The sequence below is a fragment of the Lonchura striata genome, chromosome 2, assembly GCF_050655825.1.
Source record: "Lonchura striata isolate lonStrDom1 chromosome 2, ASM5065582v1, whole genome shotgun sequence".
Classification (NCBI taxonomy): Eukaryota; Metazoa; Chordata; class Aves; order Passeriformes; family Estrildidae; genus Lonchura; species Lonchura striata.
Window position 1 is genome coordinate 126807501 of NC_140704.1, and position 24489 is coordinate 126831989.

General features: G+C 36.2%; 1 protein-coding gene across 5 annotated transcripts in view; it reads left to right on the forward strand.

Annotated features, from left to right (window-relative positions):
• Nucleotides 1-24489, forward strand: part of ZFHX4 (zinc finger homeobox 4) — a 151743-nt gene that overhangs the window by 104820 nt on the left and 22434 nt on the right. For all 5 annotated transcript variants that reach the window (XM_021550550.4, XM_021550548.4, XM_085572269.1 and 2 more), the window contains exon 5: nucleotides 21492-21608. In XM_021550550.4, coding sequence (XP_021406225.2) covers nucleotides 21492-21608 — 117 coding nt within the window. The remainder of the gene's footprint in view (nucleotides 1-21491; nucleotides 21609-24489) is intronic.

The window sequence follows — 24489 nt, forward strand, 5'->3', positions numbered from 1 at the left end:
TTTCCTTAAATACCAAACTGCACGACTAAAATGCATTCTTCCCCTTCTTTTTCAATAAAGTGGTTTAAAATTAAAAAGGAAGAGTTCATGGATTTCCTTTGATTCTGCAAGTAATATTCATATTGTTTTACTAGTGCAGGCAGACTACAAAAGAAGAATGCCCTTGTTTTGCACATAGGGAAAAGAGAGATAAGCTCTTATATGAAGCACATGTTCTCTGGAATTTGTGTGTCATAATCCATCAGATGTATTAGTATATGCAAAATGATATCTAGCTTTTAATTATATAGGCATTTATGTGCACTTTGTATATGCATGCTGAATAGTAATGATTTTTAGCTTTATTTCATGGATATGGTCTCTCTCCTCAGCAGCACATAGTAAGACTATTTTATCTCAATTTGACAAAGTACACAGTTGAGTTAAAAGACTACAAATTTCATTTCATGAGATTCACTGAGATTAACCTAATAAAATAAACCTAGCTACATGTGGCTTTCAACATTTCAGCAAATATGACACTCTTCTAAGATGCCTTCCCACAACACTTTCAGTAATTTGCCTGTAGTGGCCTGGTACAATTTAGTTTGTCACACCTAGTGATAAAGTCAGACTGGACACTTTAGTACAAGCAATATGAATTGATTTTTTCTGCTGTACCCTCTAATTAATTACAAAGTTGTACTTTGATGTACACAGCTCTGAAGTCCTGAAGTTGTCCTTTATTATTATTTTCCTTATTTTTCAATTTTCAAATCCAGTGCCTTTTAAAGAAGGTTTGTACTTCTAAGTAATTAAGCCCTTTTTGAAGTATGAGAGTAAAAAGTTAATTATAACAAATCACAAAATTACATATATATACAATTTGTCAAAATCAACATTTTTTTTCAGTGATCTTAGATATAAAATAAAATTGACTGACAATTATTTAGACTGACATCTAACTGAAGAGCATTACCATAATAGTGTTTCCTAAGTGACAAACTAAAAATTAAATCTCATAATTAAAACTTTATGACACACAGTAATTTAAGGCACAAAATAATAAACTATATTTTTGTAAAAGTTCTGTCCAAGGATAATAGGGACTGCTTGGGGAGGAAATATCTGACACGCAATATAATTCACTCTGGTTTTGCTATTAATACAAATGCTTCCTGCTGTTCTGAAAATCCACTATTTCTTAATCCAGCATTATTGTCCTCTTAATGCAACATTTCAAACCCATTTCGCTCCATTTTCTGTTAGAAAAGCCATATTAAAAAGGAAGATTAAAAAGAAAGAACCAGGTATCATTGGTTCATATGCATATGGGTTCAGCATGTGAGGATGCTGTTTCTAGGACTGGCCTTAAGATGTGACTGATAGATCTTATTTGTCTGATAGAGTTGACCAGGGAAATAGAGCTACAGCTGGTTACTTCATTAGGTCCTCTCATTGATTGAACCCTGCTGAAGTGATGCAGCAGGCTCCTGAGATAACTGCTGGTAATAGAACAAAATGAATTCTTATCACAGAGATTGGAAAGGCCATTAACCCTGGCCTCCAATGCTTTTCAGAGGTCACAGACAGGAAGCCAAGCGGTGACTGGGAAAACTGTTTTGTGTCTAACTACAGGTCATGTTAGAGGGGGTCTGTGACTTTTTTACCCTTCGGCTTCTGTACAGATGAAACTGTTACACTGGCAGATGTTAATAATCAGCTGTAAATAAATATTGGAAGCAGAAGAAGAAAAATGAGAAAGCACAGGAATTTTTTTCAATAAATATTTAATAAAAGAGCAATTGTTTCTGTGATATTTACTGCCAGTTCTGCTGTAGATTTTTGCCTAATACTTTTCCATATAAATTGAAAAGAGAAATACATAGAGGCACTTAAAAAACAAAATTTAATATGGTTTTATATAAAAATACCTTTCCTTCCTTCCTTCAAAGATGAGAATTATAATTGCCTGCTGCCTGCCTGCTTCCCTTATTCAGCAAGCCTATCACCAGTTCATCTGTGAATTAGTGCAGGGCGCTGTTTGCCTTTCACCTGGTTGAGAAGGGTATATATCTAAGTAACAGTCCTATAATTTACATTTAATGCAACCTTTCAATTGACCAAGAGCCCACAACCTAAGCCCCCATCTCACAGCTGAGGACTTTCCCACATTTGTCAAGTCAGTGCCACTCCAGCATCAGCCAGGAGAAATCATCCATTTAAAGCCTGGAGCTGCACATGACAATTTTCCTATTGCTTGTGAGAAACCCAGCCATGGCAGAGGTAGCTTTGTGTTTTATTTTTTTGACTCTTGCTTTCAGTAGCAGTGTTTTATTATGCACATAGATTAAAAAATATAGTGGGATGCATCTTATAAAATTAAATGGAACATTTTCTTTTTATTACTGACATATTTAAGGCTATGCAGATATGTGTTGTAGGTTGATTTTAGCAGTATGTTGGTGGCTTCTATCCTTGTGATTGTGATTTAATTTCAATGTCTGTGGTCATGTGGTATTCTCTGCTGGAGCCAATCTTTCACAAGGAGCAAGTTCATTTAAATGTAAATGGGGTCCTGTGGATGGAAAAAACTACATACTTCATGTCTTCAGCGACCCACCCAAGCATTTGGTTTGGCCTTCCATGCATAAATAATAACAAGAAGGTATGCTGTCATTGCCTTGCTTGAAACACCAGAAGTGGTTTGGCAGAGCAGAAACCCAAGCACTAAAAAGAGATTGGTTTGGATAAACCCACAGTTCAGATCTCCATCCTGGTTAAACAGTGTAAAAAAAAAAAAAAAAAGGGTAAAAAAGTAAGAGCGAGAGAGAGAGTTATGGAGTTATTTTGAGGAGTTGTGAATTACAGGAACAGCTGAAAACCAACTCAGGCTAAGAACATACCATGCCTAAAAATACTCTGAAGTAGCAGAAAGCTTGTCATTTTGTTAACTTGAATGGATTCTTGCTCTTAATTGTTTGTAGCAATTTGCAAGAGTGGGATGTGAATGTGGTATAAGTGGCAATATAATTAGCATTAATTTAGCATAAAAATGCAAACCTACATTTTCTTAGTTACCTTCCCTTCCACTAAAACATGGAAATATATTACATAACTCTAAAGTATGTGTGGCTTTTTTTCAAGGTGTTATTAAATATGACAAAATGGAATGCCTTTTCTTTTTACTGTTGTGCATAAGGAGATACGAAGGATTGCACAACTTCTTTTTATCAAATTCTTTGTGGTGTATATATATTTCCACACTGCTGAACCCCTGTGTTGGCTTTTCATAGAAATACTCCAGGTGTATTTCAACAGAACTGAAAAAAATCTTCCTTAGAAATTTCCTTTCCTACCAAGCAAACTCATAAACAGGTTTTCATCTGCGTGGATGAACAGGTACATTTTCATGATTACTTCATTAAGTGCACACTTTTATTTATCTCATTTATTAAGAATGTTATGTTCTGTGGCAGATGTTTCAGGGTATGACACATGGGCCTGGAATCTCAGTGTGTGATACCTTTGGTGAAACTCACTTATGAAACATCTAGACTTCCAGTTAGTTGTGCTCTGCACTAGGAACTTAGCAGAATTTTGACTTTGTTCCAGAGCTGTAATAAAAGGCTGGTATTTACTGTTTTCAGAGATTTCTGAATAATATTTGATAAGCTTTTCTCTTCTTTTTATAAAGTGGCATTAGTTCAAGATGAGCTAGATTTAAGAAGTACAAGCTTTGCTATCCAGAGTAAGAAACAGGATATTAGTGTTTGTGTTACTCAGCTATATTAGGTGTAGCTGTAAATCAAAAAATTTTATCCGGGAAGCTTCAAAACCTAAAATGTTCATCTGTTGGTCTCTCTTCCCTTATTTCACTGAGCTCATTAAGTAACAATAATTGAAGCTGTATGCTTAGGTTTCCTAAAGATTCTAGTGAAATAAATGTGTTATAGGTACAAATAGTGATGATCAAATACTGTTATTAACCATTAGGAGATATACATGTTGTGCTGTTTTTCATTATTTGCTTTCCAATAATGATTTCCAGCTGATTTCCACAGAATCTCTTAAGTATTTAGATATATTTGCTGACAACCCTATACTGTTAGAATGTTTTAATTAAAAAAAAAAAAAAAAAAAACCAAAAAACAAAAAACAGATAATAGAGTTCAAATACTGTCATGCCTGATCTGGAGTTCCAACCTACTTCTCCTATCAGAAATCTCAGCAACACACCTGATATCTGAAAAACAATGCAATGTGGGCAATATGGAATTTTCATTTTGTTTAGAATGTGTAAAATTATTTTGTTTAAGCTTGTAATTTGTAAGGCATACAAAATTACTGGAGAGAGTTCCACCTCCTAATTCACTAGTCTAAAGGAACAGACTTGAGAAAGCAGTGCAAGTGCAAGTGTCAAGCACTTCATAAGAGAGAGTGAATCCAAGGGTGGGTGGTGCTAATCTAGGCACATTTGCAGAAGTGGCATAGCAATTGTGATATAGAAAATAATCTAAAGAATGTTAATAGACTAAGAGCCATTACCCTTTTTTTGGAAAATATTAGGTTTCTTACATAATGATAAGCTATGGCTGAGAGAGAGTATCACCACATTGATTAATTTTAAGGCAATCTAGAATTAGAAGGGTCTTTGAATAAAGCCTTTGAAAAAAAGAATCTCTGAAAATGAGGTAATATGGTTTGATCAAAACAGCAGTATATAATTTCATGGATATTGTGAAAAGTATGAGCATCCTTAATATAGTCACTTTTATTAAAAAAAATTTAAATGGAATCCCCTTCATGTGATTGGAAAGACTCTTGAGAATGGGCAAAACCCCCACCTTTTTAAAGGTTAAACCTTTGCTCAGCAAGGAGAAAGGGAAAGCTTTTTCCAGAAAATTGGTCATAGCTTTTTTAATGCAAACAGTGAACTCCAAAAGATGGCATCTTCCTGCAACATAAATTTTACTCCACTTATTCTGAAGCAAGATATCTGACTAAAGCACCCCAAGGGTAAAAATATCCTCATTGCCTCCAGGAGCCAAACAATCTGTTAAAGGAATGAAATCCACCTGACTTTCAACCATTTTCAGTTTGGGAGGTAAAACACATGAAACTCCTAGAGGTCTAAATATTGAAGCATAAAACCATAAATATGGGTGGAATGATAGAATTATTGATGTCTGGCCCAGGTCAGGGTACCTGGTCCAAGTTCCCAACTGGTTTCCAAGACAGTGATCTGGCTTTGGGTATAAGTTAGTGTTTGTGGAAACTAAGCGTTAGGTGTGGCAGCTTCTCCAAAAGCTGACACAAACACAGGCACTACTGTTTTTCTGTGGCATTGAAGGTACATCCCATCATATTTTTCTAGACTCTACAACAACAAATGGAATTTCTGGTTTTGTTTACTTGCATTTGTAGGCTGTGTTAAATGTTACATACTTTTCTGCTGTCCATGTCCAATTTAATCAATATTACAAGTGCTCCCATGTGGTAGGCGGAACAGTGGCAATAAAGTGAAATTTCCACAGCTTTTACCCATTGAAATTCTCAGAGGGCAAGATTCTTATAAACTTCACTTTGCTTCCTCTGTAATAGATTTAATAGCTCCATTCTGGAAGAAAGTCTGATGTGCTTTCTCATTTTCAAAATGTAGATAGCAAACCAAGCTTTATTCTATTTCCAGCTCTTGAAGAACTTTGAAATTTTAATATTCTTTTACCATGAGTGTTGAGAAATGTACTGGTCTCCAGAATTGTGCCAACGTCCTGGTGTGACTCTGCATTTAAAAGGGAGGGAGATAACTGAGGTAAATTTGAGACATTCCCAAATAGTTGTTGAAAGTGGTGTGATTTAGGTCAGTTTAAAGCTGTTTAGAATATCTTATTTTACACACAGGAATTCGTAATGTCCACTTTGAATGAACCGACTACATTGGCTCTGTGCCATTGGGCATCCTTTTCATTTCAGAGCTTTCCTGCCAGCCATTTCAACAATCTTTTAGGCATCTGTGTGCTACTGAAAACAACTTTATCAAAGCATAAGATCTGGTCTTTAATCCCAGAGTTCATTATAATAGTTTAGGACTTGTGTGGTTCTTGTTATTTTGGTGTCCTCTGTTACAAAGAATTACTGTATTGTCTTCTTCCTTGTACAATGCATCATTTGGGCTCAGCAGTCAGTAGCAGAGTTCTGCTTCATTCTTCATGACTGATTATTTGTCGTATTAGATTCTCCCCTAACAAAGAAAAGTCATGAAGCACTGTAATGGAAAGAGATAGTGGAAAGTTCACACTTCTTGGAAGATGTAGCACCAGTTCTAGCCTTTATTTATATGAAATTAGCATTTCTGTTGCTATTGTGCTCTTTCAGTGAGAAATAAACAAACAGTAGGAGGAATATTAAATAAGGGGTTTAGGAAAATTAGGTTAGATGAAGAAACAATAAAAAAAGATTCAACACAATTCAAATGAAACAGCAGGGTTTAAATGATCCTGTACATCTATAAAGCTGTATATGCAGATTTGCTGTTATTTGGTAGGCCAACTGTTTTCATTTTATGTACTATAAAATTATTGTAAAAAAAATTATTTCTGCTTAAGCAAGGGTGGGGACTCTTTAAAATGGAACAGGCTGTGTACTGTTTTCTTAATCATAGGAGCCTAGAATAATTATCAAACAATGTTTTCCACAGAGCTGATCTATAATTCATCTGAGGAAGAAAACATCTTCCCAATAAAAGATTTTTTTGTCCTCAATTGTTCAAAGGTTTCTTTTTTATTATTATCATTAACCCAATTATCAAATTTCACAACTTCTTCATTTCTCAGCTTTTTTTCTTCATATCCTTGTAGCTGGAGGGGAAAAACATAGGTAGAGACATTCAGTAAAAGGGGTTTTACAAGGCTTACAGTTATTCTAAGTTACAGCCAAGGGAATTTAATTGGGAGAATGTTTTTGGAGGCTTTCTTTTATTTTTTGATGGTTTGTAGTATTTTCAATTCCATAATTCAACTGTCAGAAGAGTGCATTAAAATTCCTGATATTTATAAAGAAGTAAAATTTGAATTATCAGTGAATTTATTACCTAGATTGTGCCTCAACCAGAGCCCATCTGCTGCCACACCACTGGCTGTAGCCCATAGTTTCAGAATACATGACACAAAATAAATACTGCTCTATCAGGTCTGCTGTTCATTCCATGGGTTGCTGTTTACAAGTGGAAGTAAGAGAATTACTTCAAAAGTGAATGTACTAAATGTGCTCTTTTAGTGTAATTTACATATGGTTTTGTTTTATTTAAGTAACCCCACCCCTGTACTCTGGATAATTGTGAGTTGATTATAACATATTTGGGGTTGAGTTTTAGGCTTTCTATTTGCTTAGGCCTTATATAATGGTAGAAGTGTTTTTAAAATTCTGACATAGAATTCTGACATTATTTTATTGATAATTGTTATCAAGTGAAAGTTCATGTTCTTGCATAACTCGTAAGTTGAGATTGTGAGTATAGCACCTATCATGAGACTTTCCATAAAGGTTCCAAAAGTTGACCACTTTTCATACACTCCTCAAACAAGAGATTTCTTTCCTGTTGCCAGCACTAATGCACACCTGTAACTTAACCCACAGAAGCACCCTACTTGCCTTTGGTGGCTAGGGGCTAAGCAGTAGGTCCTGCCTTACAGTAACAGTCCATTTTTTGGCTATGAGGGAATGAATGACAGCAGTAAGACTGAAAACTTTTCTATTTAGAACTAAGGAGCACACATGAAATATGTCTTCTCTAAAATTTGATCAGCAATGGCTTCTGGAAGAAATTCACTGAAAGCTGCTGAACCTGCATGTTGTCTTTGAAGTATTTAGCAATTTTGTTTTCACCTGTGATTTTTTTTTTCCCTCTTAGAAACTAAGGGTTGAGCTCAAACTTAGTTATGCTTAATTTATGGTAGTCTCAAGTGGTATTTCTTATATGATTTTCAATGAGTAACTTGTGAGGAAGAAGATCTACTTGAATCAGATTCCATTTTCAGCTTTTTTCTTGTAAGGGTATGGTACCTGATTTTTCAGAAAGAGCTGACATACATTCGATGTCCGCAACTGGACCTTCTGACCAATCCTGCTTCTATTTTATTTGGAAATGCAGGATGTATGGGCTTGTCATAGCTCATAAAATCTTCATGAAATAGTATTTTATTTCTATTTTTAAAGTTGACTTTAAATGTATTAGTTAAATAAAGGTAAATTATTTTTGTTACACTGATACCTGAATTTCCTTATTTGAGAGGTGCAAAATAGTTTTACTTAACCCTGTGACACATGTAAATGAATGTACACTCTGTGAAGTATAATTGTTCAGCTTATTTTTGTTTCTTTTTTCATGTTGAAGTATCTAGCTCCCCTAGTTAGGAGCAAATTTAAAGTTGTGCACTTCTGATTCCTTTTGTTCTCAGTTTCTGTTGAAGTCAGCTTGTCAATTGAGTCTTCTTTCTCTATTAATATATATATATATATATATATATATATACACACATTCAGTAGATTTTTTTGATGATGTTCAGCTTTGTAATAACTTTGTGAGATGGTCTCCAAAAGCAGCCTGCAGTACTTGTATGCATATATTTTGAAATGGGCACAAGTCATGCAATCCATTGGAGCTTAGCATCCTGCCAGCCTGACATTCTCTAAAGATACAAAAACATGCATGTGATCCTTCTTAGCCATCAGCTGAAACACGGCTTTTGTTAGTCTGACAAATTGTATGCTGCACATGGGGGAATGAGTGAGGAATGTCACCTCATTGTCACATGCAATTCAAAATAGATACCAACTCCGAAAAGCCTTGGATTAAGAGTTTCTTTCTGTTTCCTCCTCATTTGAGAGTATAACAAGTATGTTTATCTGTGCTGGTCTTGACTATGTCAAGTGTGCTGTGCTCACCAGATGTGGAAGCTTTCACAAAGCATCTGGATAAATGTAAGTGACAGACTAATGACAAGTTCCTGCCCAAACAGTGTTCATATGAAATTGATGATGCCCCATTTCATCTCCACAACAAATTCTGAGGAGAAGGTCCCCCTTCCTTTCCCTACCTGTGCTTTTGGGACAGAGACTGTTGCAAATAAAACAGACAGGCAAACTCTTGAATGCAGTTTCTTCTTCCAGTGAATTGAACTGGAGCACTGTTTTTTAGCCATACTACCCATTTTAAAAAGTCCCATGAGTGGCAAATGAATATGTTGTACATATTGGAGAGAAAAAGAATATCTGCCCAAGCTTCTTTGGGATACTAAAGGGAATGTATTTCAAAAAAGAGTTGTTTAGACAGAAAATTGTGATGCCTCCAGTAGTTGCTTCATCTTGCATTTTCACACAGTTATCTTGAAATGCTTGTCAGATGCAAGCATTTCATGTCTTTCATGTGTGTGGCTCAAAAATGTCCCCAGATTAGCAAATCTGACTCTCTGTCAGCAACATAAAGATAGGACTGTGCCTTAAAGCCACTTGTTTAATTTTCACAGATTCTTTTTTTGTTAAAAAAAGATTAATAAACGATGTAAAACTCGAGTTCTTTTACCCATATCTAAAAAAGATCTCAACATTCTATTCTCAGATGCTATATGAGACTAAAAATAGAAGTATTTTAAAATGCATGGATTAAGTATACAGTAAGCAGCAGAATTTGTTTTATTTTTTTATGAAGGTGCCTAAATTAATCTTGCTCTTAATAATAAGAAACTTCATAGGATTTTTTTTTTCTCTTGGTTTTGGAAGTTATTTGCTGCTTCACATCATGTTCCACTTTTCAAGTGAAATACTGCTATAAATGAGTGGCTATTATAATCCCCAGACCTCAAAGCCCAGCGCACATGGCTTTGTGAACACATGATGTGAAATGTGTGGAACTTTCTCAATATATTTGTAGGTTGGTGTGTATGGAGGATATGTTTTATGAGGACTATAAAATCTGCTTAAAGGCCAGGTGTTGATCATCTATTTTGCATTGGTAAAAATCCTCTGCGCCTAATGTGTGGTGTTTTGCTAATTCATCTGAGACTGTGGAGATTCTCAAAACTTCTCAGGTTTCAGCCCATGGGTGCTAAGATTAACACTGAGCACTTATGGAAATCAAATATCGTGCATTCATTTAAACCAATTTTTCTCTAGTATGACATCTGAAGATTTCAACTGCCGTGAATACCTTTACTCAACCAAAGAAAATCCATGCCAATACTTTAAAAATTCCAAATATATTTTTTTTCTATTTTTCATCTTAGTGATAACTGTGGAACTAATTTATGCTGACATGATCAAAACATCTTGTTTCAAAAAGAAAACAATAATTTTCACAAATGCAGCACATCTCCCCAGTTGTAATTGTGTCTCATCTTTCCTTGTCTCTTTCCATCATAAGAGAAGCTACAGTATTTTTTGTCATTACAACATGTATGTGTTGATTATTGTGTCTGAAAACACTTTTTGTCATCTCAAAATTTTTGCATTTCATCAGTATTAGAACAGATATTTACCTCACTGTGATATTTGCTAACTACAGTCACTGCACTATCCCTAAATCCTATTCCTAAATACTACTCCTAAATTAGCTAAGTTGGATCTAGTATAGTAAAGTAAATCAATAAAATATTTCATTTTTATTCACAGCATCCCCATAAACTTCAGCCTACTTAGTGCAGGACAATCCTTGTGCATAGAATATGAAGAGAAATGATGTGGTATATTTAAGACAGTGAAAAACTTGCTTCCATATCTGTTTCTGCTGGAGACTTGTTTTTTGGTTTGTTTTTTTTTTTTTTCCTAAGCAGGTCACCTTACCCAGCCTTTTCATAGGAGTTCACTAACTGTGTGGCCTTCATTTTCTAAGTGCTTGATTGGAGGCTCTACAATAGTGTTAAATAAGTGCTGAACACACAGAGCTGCAAATGAAAGCAATCAGTGCTGTGCTTTGAGCATATTAAGTGCTATATACTGCTATGTACTTTGAAAAAATTGGGTCCCATCTGTATCGAACTGGGTTCTCCAAGTTAGATTTTTTTTTACCTCAATTTCTGTATGACTTCCCTTTCTGAAATTGCAGAATTGCCTACTCATCTCTTAGGAGATAATGAAGATAAATTAATTAATGTTTGTGCAGCAATAAGAAGTCAATAATGAAAAAAATAATTTGACTTTCAGAATAAGTTGAAGAGATGTAGCAAGTAGAACATGTGGCTTCATGTTAAACAGTAAGGAACAAAGTCCTGAATAGCTTTTCACTAAATATGTATCAATAGTTTTGTGCTGTGAATAAGGCAAGAGGTTTTGCATAAGGTAAAGCTTGCTAAAGATATTAAATATTGTCCCAGAAAGGAAGAGTATTTTTTATTAAAGTGGTTTATTTTTGTGATATTATTAATAGCTCTAGAAACAGGGAAGGGTAAGATTTGCATCTACAGTCCCGTAGCTATTAAGACTTAAACTAGAAAAAAATAATTGATCATGTAGTACTCTACTAAAAGTCACATGAAACATCAGTGAATTTGCTACACAGACCTCCTTACTAAAGCTAGCAAGACATCTGAGAGTAGCAGAATTTTTTTTTCTTCTCTGTGGATAAATACTGGTGAAGGGTAGTGCAATAAGCAAGAAGATGATTTATAACAACAAAAAAATCAGGGATTTAATACTGGGCCATGGGGGACACCATATTTTTCTAAGTAAAGTTTCTAGTCTCACTGCCTAGTAATCATTGTCTTCACTTATTATTTTCTCTGTGCATTTTTTTACTTTTGGTCTCAGCCAGATCTATTTCCAGCAGTCCAGTTTGGTGCTGTAGTTTGGTGTGTGGCTGATTATAGTCCTACTCTCCTGCCTTCTATCTATTTTTCATTTGACCCTAATTTTCACCTCAGTTTCTCCTCCCTTCCACATTTCTTGGTCTTTCGTGTTCTTTTCCTCAGATCACATTCTGCTTACTTTTCTCCAGTTCTTTCTCTGACCCCCAAATCTCTCTTCCATACCAATTTTGCTCCTGCCAACCAATGAGCACAGGGAGAACATGCTGCTCTTGCTCTCCTATAGCTGCCAGCTCCCATTACAATGATACACAGAAAAAAAAAAAAAAAAAAAAAAAGATGATGAAAAATTTGGTTACCATAGTAAGGACAATGTGTTGCAGTCTGGTTGTGCAGGGAAGCTGCCAGGAGAATTTGTATTTTAGAAGACCTGTTTAGGTTATAGTCCCTCCTTGAGGAGGCAATGTGCATTGGTTAGTACAGAGAGGAACTGGGTGAAGATGTTTGTGGAAGCTCAGTGGGATGTGACTGCCTGTGCAGTGACTTTGGTGAGCTCTCAGCACTGTGGGGGGATGTGAGTGTCTTCAGTAGTTACAGATTCCTAGCAGAATGTTAGCTCTTCAGTGCAGGGAGCTTTTCTGAGTGTGGGTAAATAGAATTTTTAAAAGCTATATTGCTTGACTGAATTTGGGCAATTTAATCCAATGTACCACATGCCAGACATCATCCTGTTTGCCATATTTTGGGTTCCAGATTAAAATCCCTGGAACATTAAAGATTTCCAAAATGTACATACACATATAAAGATATATTTGTCCTAATCCTGTTCTTAGAAGTAGATTAATCAGTTTGGCTGAAATTAAAAAATAATAATAAAAAAAGCAGATGCTATCCAACCTGCAGCAGGGATTCAGCTCAAGCACTTAAAATCTTTTGAAGCTATAAGCAAATGAAAAAGCATATGTATGGTGGGAAGTCTGGATTACATTTGCAAATGAGTCCTCCTTCTGCTTTTCTAAAGACATTAAAAACAAATGTTAAGTTTAGGTCTTGTTCAGAAGCTTTGTCTGAGGTATTTTCAGTGGTATCAACAGAGCCACCTCACAGGGCATTTCAGGACTTTAGCTAGATTGGCACTGAATATTTGTGCTCATTAGGCAGTTGTGAGTGAGGAGTCTATAGGCAAGGGATGTCCTCTGCTTCCAGGGAAGTAGAATTATATTGCTGACAATGAAAATTAATTTAGAGGGTGTGGGACATCTGCTGTGTATGGAAGAACATTCAAATTAGACAAACATTTAGGAAAAGCAAGAGTAGTGCAGTAGACAGAACAATGAGAATTGAAAAACTTAACTGAAGGAAAGAAGAAATAAAATATGGAAGACATTTTCTATTATGTTCCACTGGTTCAGTAAAAAGCAAAGTGGATACAAACCAAGCCAAATCATGCCCTTCTGTTGCTGTGATACAGGTAGCTTTACAGCAAGACCTGAAATGCTTGACTTAGTCTTGGGCCCCCCTTGGTGTAATCAGAATTTTTTGAATTCAGAAAATCTGTGTGTGCCATCTCCTCTATTTTTGTATTTGTGAGTCATACATCATTGTGCTGAGAACCAAATGATGCTGCTCATCTTCAGAGTATGCCATCAAAATGCCTCCAACAAACTTGGCAGTGGACTCATATGAATCAATACTGTAGTGTAATTCCTGACCTCAAAATGCAGCAAGAAAAGATTAGGTTGAGGTAGTGAAGCACTGAAGTACTGAAATTAAAAGTATTATGCTACTGTGGAAAGGGGATAGAAATGTGTGATGTTATGGTTATGCATCCCAAGCCAATTAAAATACTGTAATACTGGAGCATTCCACAAAAATTCATAATACTCATGTTATTACACAAAAGGTGGTTGTGTATTCTCCAGATTGGGTCTTGAGAAAGCAAGGAAAGACAGCAACAAAAGGGGCTAAGAGACAGCAAGAAGATGGAATGTACTGCTGTTTTTTACTACTTTTGCTGGTTTTGATGAGCAAACTTTTATCTTTTCCTCCCATCAGAGGAGTTTCACCATGTGTTAGTATACTATATTTTTAATAGCACAGCTCTAGCTGAGCCAGGAAATCCAGTTTTTGCAGAAGACTTTTTTTTTTGAGTAATTTGCAGTGGATGAAGATATGCAGTCTCGGTGAAGATTCTTACAAATCACTCCAACATTGTGGTCTGGGTTGGAGGAAAGCTAAAATAGCACCTGTGTTGTCTTTCTGAAAGAAGGAAACAAACCCAAAGGACCACTTCATATGCACATATGTTAAAGAAGCCAAATGTAAAGTAATACTTGCAACAAGTAGGTTTGTAAAAAAAAATCCATTAATTACTATATATGTTATAAACTACTTATCAGGTAATTGTAGCAAACAAACAAACCAACACCTCCCTCACCTCAATTCCCCAACAAATAATTTTGTAAAGATTATTTTTTAAAAATTCGGAAAGTGTTTTTGTTCAGGAAAAATGTTATTTAGTATAAATGGATAATCTATTTCTGTCTGACACATAGCATCAAGAAAGAGCAATATTTAAACAGGAGGGCTGTAGTTAGCTACCTTACAAGACATAATGCAAGAATTTATTCAGGTCAGAAAAAATATCCTTAAAAGTGGAAATAAAGCCAAAGTGATATTAATAAAAGTGAACATAGAGATTGGCTGTGAGGAGAAAATATGTGGCGGTACCTAGAGAAGCTAAACAGGAATTGTTAAAGTATCTCAGAAATAGAAAGCCTGCAGGAGTCATTAGGTCTGCTAGACCACCAGAGAATAGTCATTCCAAAATGATCAGGAGATGGCAAAGAAAATAAATTCTTTTACTCTAGTATTCTCAAAAGACAAAGAAGAAATATATGTACTACAGAATTCTTTACAGATAATTTCAGAGACATACTGTTAGCGAGCCAAATAGAGGTGAATAATTCAGAAAGAAAGTCTGCAAGGTAAATAAAACAGATTTTACAGTGTATTTCAGAGAGAAACCCCCAAACTGAGTATCTAATAAAATATATCATTTAAATGACATTTTAAATGAGTTTCTTAATTAACATTGTGGTTTCTATGTAAATAAACTCCAAAGGATTTTTCTAGAAACTGTGAATGGGAGACTCAATCTCACTACTCACATGATGTATTGAAAACTCAGTTTATGTAGGAAAGAATGCAAGAAATTAGGGACAGTAGAAGTGTTTGTATATGAAGGGACGTTGAGCACACAGATTGAACAACTAAATAGAAAAAGTAAAGTAAAGTGAATGATACTGTGAAAATCCAGTATTTTGGTTTTTTTTCCCCACTGGCTTGAAATGAACATCCAGGACCCTGGTGAACACTATGAGGAAACCCACCTTGACTTTCTGAGCTTTAGGTCAGGCTTAGCTTCACCCGCCTAACTTGCAGTGTTTAACAGCAGTGTCCAAGTGAAAAATCTGTATTCCAAACATTAAACTTCATTTTAAAATCCTTCTACAATCAGGAAAGATTTAGCAATTCACCTATGTAAAGTTAGAGTTGTGCCCTTAAGTTATGTGTGTCTCCCTCCACAGAGAATAAACTTAGAGAAATGCCTGAAATTAAGCAGGGTATAGCCAGCATGTTGAATAAGAATTAACAATGGGGTTTAATTTTCTTTTCTACATAACCTTGATGGAAATGTATTAGTCTTCAAGTCAGACAATAGTAGTGCTCTTCATGCTTTATGCTGATGGGGGAAACAGCATTTTCTATGAACCATAATGGCAGCCAAAAGAAAAGTAATGATCAGTTGGAAAAGTTAGACTATTCTCAATATAGTTTCATGCTTCAATGCCTTTCTAGAGATGGCCAAGTAAGAAAAGTATCCCTTTCTGCATAATAAATGATTAACTGTACATCTCCAATCACATCTGGAAAGCATTTCTGAGTTTCATTCTGAATAGCTGACATTCTCTGTTAATGGTTTTGTCAGCATATGCTTCTTTTGCTTCTTGCAAAATATTTGATAAAATATTAATGTAGAAATAAAACAACAAAAATACAAACCACAAATTTTCCTATATTCTGATAAATCAGTATAGCTCAGCATAATCTTACCAACAATTCTTTTCCACATCTGCACTATTATCAGAGTAAAACATTCTTATTTTAGTGATTTGCTCTGAGACTGTGGCAGGAAGACTAGAACGCAGACGATCTCAGGCAGCAAGAGAGGGAGGGAGAGCTTGCATAGCAGTCAAACTGGAAAGGACACCCCACCCCTCCAAACTTCTGGGGAGAACATTCCTTTTCCAGCAGCTGGAAATAGACTGCAGTTTTAAAAAAATAATAAAAAAATATAATAAACTAGATTAGGAAATAATGAAGTGCTGGACAGATTAGCTGGTGATAATGAATGTTTTCTGCCTTCAGAAGCTAAGAAGTAAAACCTAGTGTAGATGAGAGCAGCCAGAGAGGTGAGGCTGAGTGTGGCAAGTGGGGAGTACAGGCTGCTGGGTGCAGTGGGTGGATAAAGTAGGTGTGATTTGTGACACTCCTTTGGGAAGGAGCCACCACCACATTCTGTCCAGCCACTCTGGCAGTTTTGCAGTCGGCCTTCTCTGGCACAGTGATCCATTTCAATGAGAAGCATTAGACTGCCATAAAAATTCAAATGATGCACCACAAAACAAAATGATACAATTTCATAGGAGCTGCCAGTTAGCGCTTTTCTGGTCAATATGATGATCATCGCTTAATTATAGGCTTGTTTGTGGGAAGTTCAGCCTTCTAAGAGCTCTAGTTCTGAATATAAGACAGTGATTAGAAACATTTATTAACAGATTGGTGCTGTTACTCACCCTGAGTCCCTAAAGGAGAAATTAGAAATCCTGTCTGAAGATGAAATATGACCACTAGAGGATGCAGTCAAGATCCTGAATGAGTGAGGTATCCTATTCCTCAGTCATCCTCTGCAAAGCCAGCCAGAATATAGAACAAATACTTTCTGGAATATTTGGGTGAATAAATGACAATGCAGGAGTCAGGAAAAATTTATCAGCAAAGTAGTTAAAATAGGATAGCCCAGAAGTAGTATATCTAGGATGTCCCAGAAGTCAATCTACAAGCCCTACTTTTATTTAACTTATTTTGCATGGTCTGTAGGTTTTTCTTTGTTTTCCACTTTGTTTTCTCCTCACCCTCCATTATCTGTTGTCTGTTCATCTCTCCAATCTACACCCTACTGTTATCGTTTACTAGTAGTTACCTTCTCATCTGGATGGTTAATAAGCCATTCACTGTCCTGGTTAAACCTGGGATACACCTGTGCTGAGCACTTAGGATACCTTACATTCAGCTACTTACTGAACATATTCAGTAAAAAACACAATTATTTTTTAAAATCTCTAATTTCATATTTGTTTGCTTACTACTTTAGTCGATTGATTTATTTGTTCCCCATCCATCCGGCCCTCAGCCACAAACACTTGCTTAATCTTGTTTTCTCTCTCATAACCACAATTACTCACCCACAACCAGTAGATCATCCTTATTTAGGAAATTACTCACAATTTGTAGAGGGCAAAAGGGATACCAACAACAACAACAACAACAACAAAATAGTACAGGACCAAAACAGGAACTACTGGCTGTTAATTGATATATCAATGATGTAAAAAACCCCAAATGAACAAAAATCAACCCCTGAATATAATATGTTATTTTAAACAGACTGCTCATTAATAGGGAGACTTTTCTGATAAAACACAGGGAAAGGTGATTGCCCTTGTGATTATCACAATGCATTTAAATTAAAGGTGAGAGGATTGTTTCAGCTCATCCAGGTCTTGTTTTACTACTAATTATTTAATTTTTAAAAGTTTATACTTTTCTGCATACCCTCCCTTGTTTATGGTGTATGTATCTGTTCTTTAAATCACGCCTCCATAAGTCAGGCTTTGCTAACGTATATATAATATTTTGAATATTTATCTATTTTTTTTGCTGGTCAGCTTTGGCTGAGACTGGATTTTGCAATTGAAGTCTTCACAAATCTTGATTTCATTGGACTGAAGAAAATCACAAGGGTCTTACTTCATAAAATCAGTACAGAACTAGACCTGCGTGTAGATTAACATACTAAAGTATATTACATAAAATATGGAATTTACAATATCAACTGATTAATGTTACCTCTGACACAAGAATTTTTCATTTTTCTTTATTTCAGTTTTAGTGCAGAATGCTGCTAACTTTATTTTTATGCTTAATTCTACATCAGTTGTGAGGCAAAAGGTCGATAATGGCTAAATTCAAGACATCCAACATCAAAAGAAATTTTCAACATTTGTACAAAATAAAAACAGGTGTGAATAAAATATCATATTGCAATAGTAAGTGTTATTAAAGCCATTAAAGTACATTTGAATCGGGTGTTCTATTCATTTTCAAAGCTGACATTTGTAAATGTATATAGGCAGGACTCTTGTAAATTTAAAACAGAATGCTGGAACTTAACTCTGGAATCTGTAGCACAATTGTACTGTGTTTTGTTGATACATAATAATTCATAATTTTGTCTAATTGAGCAGGGGCCATCCCAATTTTATTTCTGCATGGTATTCTTGTTGGCTGGCACATATAGTAGGAACAAAAATGTTGCTAAAAAAACATATTTGTTGCATTCTAGCATAGGAATGTAATGGCTTTGATAGTTACATTTCCTCAGTATCTGTTCTGACAAAGGTCTTGAGGATTTTTTGTAATTTGCTAACTGCTTTTAAGTTAGAGCTGTTTTAGTTTCATCTTGTCCCTTTGATATATGTCGTGACAGTGTGAGTCTCAGACAACCTTTCCGTAATTTTGCAGGAAAATAGGAGAAGTTGTATTATCATTTCTGTCTATGAAATTTACTTCTGAAGTGAATGCCATACATATTTCTGAAATGAATGCCAAATGTATTTTCTAGAAGGGAGTGCCATTGATAGCCAAGGCAGGCAATTTATACCATGCATAATAATGATATTAATTTTTATGGTGTGTATAAGTTACATTTTGATTAGTTTTTTGCATGATTAAAAATTTGCGAAGCCTTTATGGCCCCCAGGAGCCTACCTGTAATAAACAGCTCTCACCTTCCAAACCATAAAACAGGTCTGCAGTACTAGAACATTACAGCTAATTGCCTTGCTACATCAAAGGGAGCACCACAAGACTGAGAAAAATCACAGAAGGGGGGGTGGGGAGCAAGGGGCAGTTTCACCTCTAAAGGTTATGTGTTTGTGGCTTGGTGCAGCCCTGTAAAGTTATGGCCTCAGAACTGCTGGTTGCGATTAAGTTGATGGGGAAAGTCTATCCCGCAATCTCTCCCTGCTGCTGACACAGAGTCTTTGTTCACATTCAGATTTCTCAAACTGTTGCCAGGGTCAGGCTGAGGTCAGACACCACGATGATGTATAGGAGAACATGTCTGGGAATTTCTCTCACACTTAAAACACATACCAGAAAAACAGGAGAGCACCCTGCAAAAATTGTCTGATGAGACCCAGATGATACTGTAGCTTTTCTTTTAGTACCTTCATAATTTTCTTTCTCTTTGCCTGACACACACACAATGTTTTATTAATGTGTGCCACGATAGCCCTTACAATTTTATGTCCCCTCAAGATAAGGACACTCAGTAGCACTTTGACACTTCATTTTCCAGCCCAGGGGGATTGGGCCAGTAAATCTAGTAGAAGAAGCAATGCGTCCATTCCCAAGGATGAGTCGAGAAGGGATTGCCACCGGCTCCGCGGGGCCCGACGCTGGAGCGGCGCCCGGTGTGTGCGCGCTCGGCGCGGCACAGCCCGAGCCGGGCGCGATCACAGGCGCGCAGCATCCGAGCCGCGCTCCCGGCGCGCCGGGCATCCCCACCATGTGCGATTAGCTATCAGCGTGGCACGAGGCGGGGGGCTGCAGGGACGAGAGAGCTCACACAGCGTGAGTGGGCTTCCCATTCACATGGAAATTTTTTTTTTTTTTAATATGCAATTATTTATAAAAGAAGGGACCATCTTTCTCCCTGCATTGTTCCAGAAAGTGGACACACATGCTTAGTCCTAACCTATTGTATTTCCATGTCAATGCAAAACACATTGATCTGTGGTCAGTATTTTTTTTTTTTTTTTTTTTTTTTTTTTTTTGGTGGGGGGAGAAGGCTGGTTTCCAAAACTGCAGCTGTGTTTTTCTCTTCCAATTTACAAAAGGTTTTGCAGAGAGTTGAGAATCGGATAGGTTTGCTACATCGATCTGAGGGGCTGTTTGCCTAGGCATAGGGTTTCAATGTATGGCTGGCAGTAAGGCAATAGGCAGCAATTTTTTTGTGCTCAGCTGCTACATATGACAGAGGATATTTCATTCGGCTGTCAGAATGTTATTAATAAAACATGGGGTGCGAAGAGGGCCACTATTTCCCCTTTCAATCACTATAGCATTTACAATGAAAATTTTATGCAGTGTGTAATTTTCAGTTAATGCTTGACACTTAAAATGTCGGTAGCTGCATTTTGTATGGTTCCTGAAGGGTTAATTGTATCATGTTCCCTGCATAAAAGCTCTGCTTATCAAAAGTGAATAGAAGAGAGTATGCAAATGTGTGTCTGTGACCTTTTGCCTTTCCAGGGTTAATTTATATGGTCATTAAAGATTTTATGAAATCGAGCGGCCTGGTTCTTCGAATCCCATTTTATGTTCACCTCCTAATTTATATAATTCCTACCTGAACAGGGAAATATGATTTTTATTTTTGTATGTGTGTGCGTGCTGCAATGAAAACAGCATGCTGTGCTGTAGGGAGTTGCAAGTCTGGTTATCTGGCATTACTCAGATTGCTAAAAATTCATTAAAATGTGACATCAGCACAGTGAGAGACAAATGATCACAGGATGAAAAGGAACAGTGGGCCTTTCACGGATTAGTGCTACACAGCCCCAGCATAGAAGCTAACTGCATAAACAGATTAATCCACCAGTAGCCGCATAGCTAAGATTTACCGAATAATTAAATGGGCTTGAGTTACTGTGAAGATTTCCATGTAATCTAGCTGGTGTGAACACGTAAGTGAGGTGTGGGTAATGCTGCTTCCTCAGAAGCCGTACACCAAGTTGCATCATTTATCCTGAATGGCTCCCCCTGGAGACAAAATTCGAGACTTCTCCCGCAAAGCCAGAGGTTTATATTTAATACAGTACCTAATACCTAATACTTACTTACTGCAATTAGCTGGATACTGCTGCACTAATAGGATTTATATTTGAGATCTCTTTTTTTTTTTTTTTTTTTTGGCTCCAAGATGCATTTTTACATGTGCTTGCTTTTGTTCCAGCCTGTGGGGGGTGTATGTGTGCGTGTATGCGTGTGTGCGCATGCATGTGCATGTATTTTAACACATATCATTTCTAGCCAAAGAACATGAAATGACAAGCTTTAAATCTGTCACACTGGGGGAAAGCAGGTACTCTTGTAAAGACACAGTCAAATTTTGAAATATTGCAAATTATTTAGAATTAACATATTTAAAGCACTGTTTCTTTCTCTTTTCTTCCCCCCAACCCTTCTTCCCCCCTATTTTGCCACCTTCTGTTAGTGCTGTTCTTGTTACAGGACATATTTTTTAACTGCTGTTAACTGGTCACTGAGTTCCTTTCCTGAGGTCTTTTCTGTGTTTGTCCACAGAAGAACAAGGTGAAGACACAGAAGGTTCTGCTAAAAGTACATCAGTGGCTGTGGCTGATGATAAAGACTCAAGTGAGAGAGACAATAGTGAAGGCAAAAAATCTAGTAAAGACTCTGGTAAGATGCTAGAATTTTGTTTTCCCCCTTTTTTAACTTATGAAATGCTCTTTCATTTAGACTGTCTGGACATTCCCAGTACTATTCATTGCATGTGCATTTTGCATGTGATTTCTATCAGTAGCCTCCCATTGACCTATTTTTAATCATAACCATCTGACAGGATAGATGCGGATAAGTTGAAGAATATTACAGGACGACCAGTGAGATTATTTTTTAATCAAATCAGTTTGTGTGCTTGTAATTTTTTAAGCGCCTTTCATTAATCTTTGCTGTACTTGTGATTCCTCTGATGGCATATTAATTTTTCATAAGCATAGGATTAGGTACCACTTGAATTTTTTCTTCAATCAGGTTTTGCCCCCCTTTTAACCCAAAGAATGTGGGGGTTTTTTGTTATTATTTTTTGCTCTTGCTCACAGATTAGTTACTCTCAAGAATCTGGCCTCTTCCTGGGCATTTATTTGAGGCATTTACAAAAAAATACACAAAACCCAGTGAAAAAGTTTACAGATGATTCAGCCTAAGAAAGAGGAAATATCATTGAAAACGGATTATGGGTTGGGTAATTTTGATCTCCTGCAATAGACAAAGCCCAGTAATGAAAGCTACTGTCTTTGAAAACAAAACCTCTATGTCATGACATTTACTTGTGCACAAACAAACCTAGGGCCAGCATCTGGTGTAGATACCCAAGGCTTTTTCTGTGTTTGATTTGGCAAATATGTGACTTCACCCATGCTTTTTATGTATGAGATGGAAATCTATGGTCACAATGAATATTACATTGGCTACTTTTGCTGCACGCTATACCTAGTTACATTATGTTGGATTCACTGAAGCAGAAGAAGTGCTGAAACAGGTTGAAGCCTATTAGTTTCAGGTAGTCATATATCTTTTCCCTGTATGCTGATGACAGCAGCATACAAAGGAGGTTGTGTTATCCATAAAGACATACAGTCGTAGAAAAAACCAGCATTTTACATCTGAGTTCCTTTACACCCAAACTCACCCATACTTCAATTTGCTCTTTACATAGTAAACATTTTTGAATTTATTTCCAAAAAAAATTGTAGATGGCCCTTTCTGTGACATGTCAGTTCAGAAGACTGACTTAAAGATTAAAGCTTCCTTTAAGTTTGCTTGTTGACGGGCTAAGGTCAGTACCCAACCTCAACTGCTCTTCAGTCACTTTATTTTTTGAGATCAAGAGACTGAGAGAAGGCCGATGATGACAAGGATGATGTTGAGCAAGAAGCTGTGTTGTGGTTTAAAATATATATTCCCCTCGGCTGGCTCTCTGACTTGGTCAAAACCATCTGCAGTGCAGTAAAGCCATGCTCCCAGGCTGACACAAGTCCTTCTATGCAGTTTCCTCAGGGGCTGGCCGGGACACTCCTAAGGAGAGGGGTGACAGCCACTTGCAGCCTGCATTTCCTATCACACGCTTCATCTAGGGGACAATATGAACCACTTCAGGGAATTTAGCAGCCTTCTCTTTTTCTTAGTCTGGTCCATTTATAGTTGTTTAGGAAAGAATATGGTATTAAAGCTCTAGCCAAAAAAAAAAAAAAATAGAAAAAAGAAGAAAATGGAATCTAGAAAAAAAATACTGAAGGGGAATTCTCAAAATTCCATAAGGATTAGCCACTCATAAGGGCCAAGTTTAATTAGGACAAACCTATATCCAGATGCCTACTGGGTGCACTACAAAAAACCAGCATAATTGTTCTGCATTCCCGTGCCAGCAATTACACAAATAACTTTGCAGTAAGATTCATATAAAAACAAGGGCTGAAATACATGATTGCCTCTGTGCTTTGCAGAAAATAGTTTGTACTGTAAAATCCTGAATCTTTTACAAACTTTTATTTTCCTAATCTAAATTAATTTTACATATGTAGCATTCCAGCCATCATCTTAATTTTCACTCAGCTGACAAGTGTTTCTAATGACTGCATAACTGCTTCTGTATAATTGAATGTTAATTTGGGCTTTCTCATGAATTGAGTGTTGCAAGTCTTGCCAAAGAAATCTCAGGAAAACCAATAAATTAATCACAATACTAACAAGTTAGACAGGAAAGTGGTGTGACCCTTCTTTAGCATAGAATCTATTAGACAAGAAAGGATTAACATGTATTTAGTAACAGTGTGTTTGTGTAAGCTGTTGTGCTGCTTTGCTTACCTTATCTCAAGGAGAAGAGCTTTCAAAATGCGACTTGGCAATATGCAAGTTATATTTGTTGAATATTCATTCAGAATAGAAAAGCCTACTAATGCCTCATTTATATTGTCATTTAAATCTAGTGCCACTTTAGATTAATTATAATCCAAATTACAGCTCTATGCAGTGCAAGAATTAATATGGAATTTATCCAGATTAATACATTTGCATTGAAAATGTAATATGTCTCTGCCATGGCTAAGGGGAGCACTTTTTAATAAGGTAGTAAACATGAGGAAGGATGGAAATTAACCTTCATTATTGCAATGAAAATTATCCTTTCATTCTAGTCTAATTAGAAAGAATACTCTACCAGTAATTATAATTTTAGAATTATTTTGAGTCTGAATAACATCATCTGATGTGTCAGAAGTCTTAAATTATGCAATCTTTATCAAACACAAAGATTTATAAATAAGAAAATAGTGGTTTTATCATGGCTTTCCAGAATTTTTTTTTTTCTCACTAGTGTATGTACTTTATTAACATTCTCCTTCTTATTAGTCACACAAACATTTTTATTTTTATTTTGGTGCTTCAAAATATATTACAAAGGTGATGATATCTGAATTGCAGTGAATTGTGTCATTTTTATATTAGCAATCCTACACGAGTTAAAGAATTCTCTTACTGACAGGCAATCATTGCCTAGTCT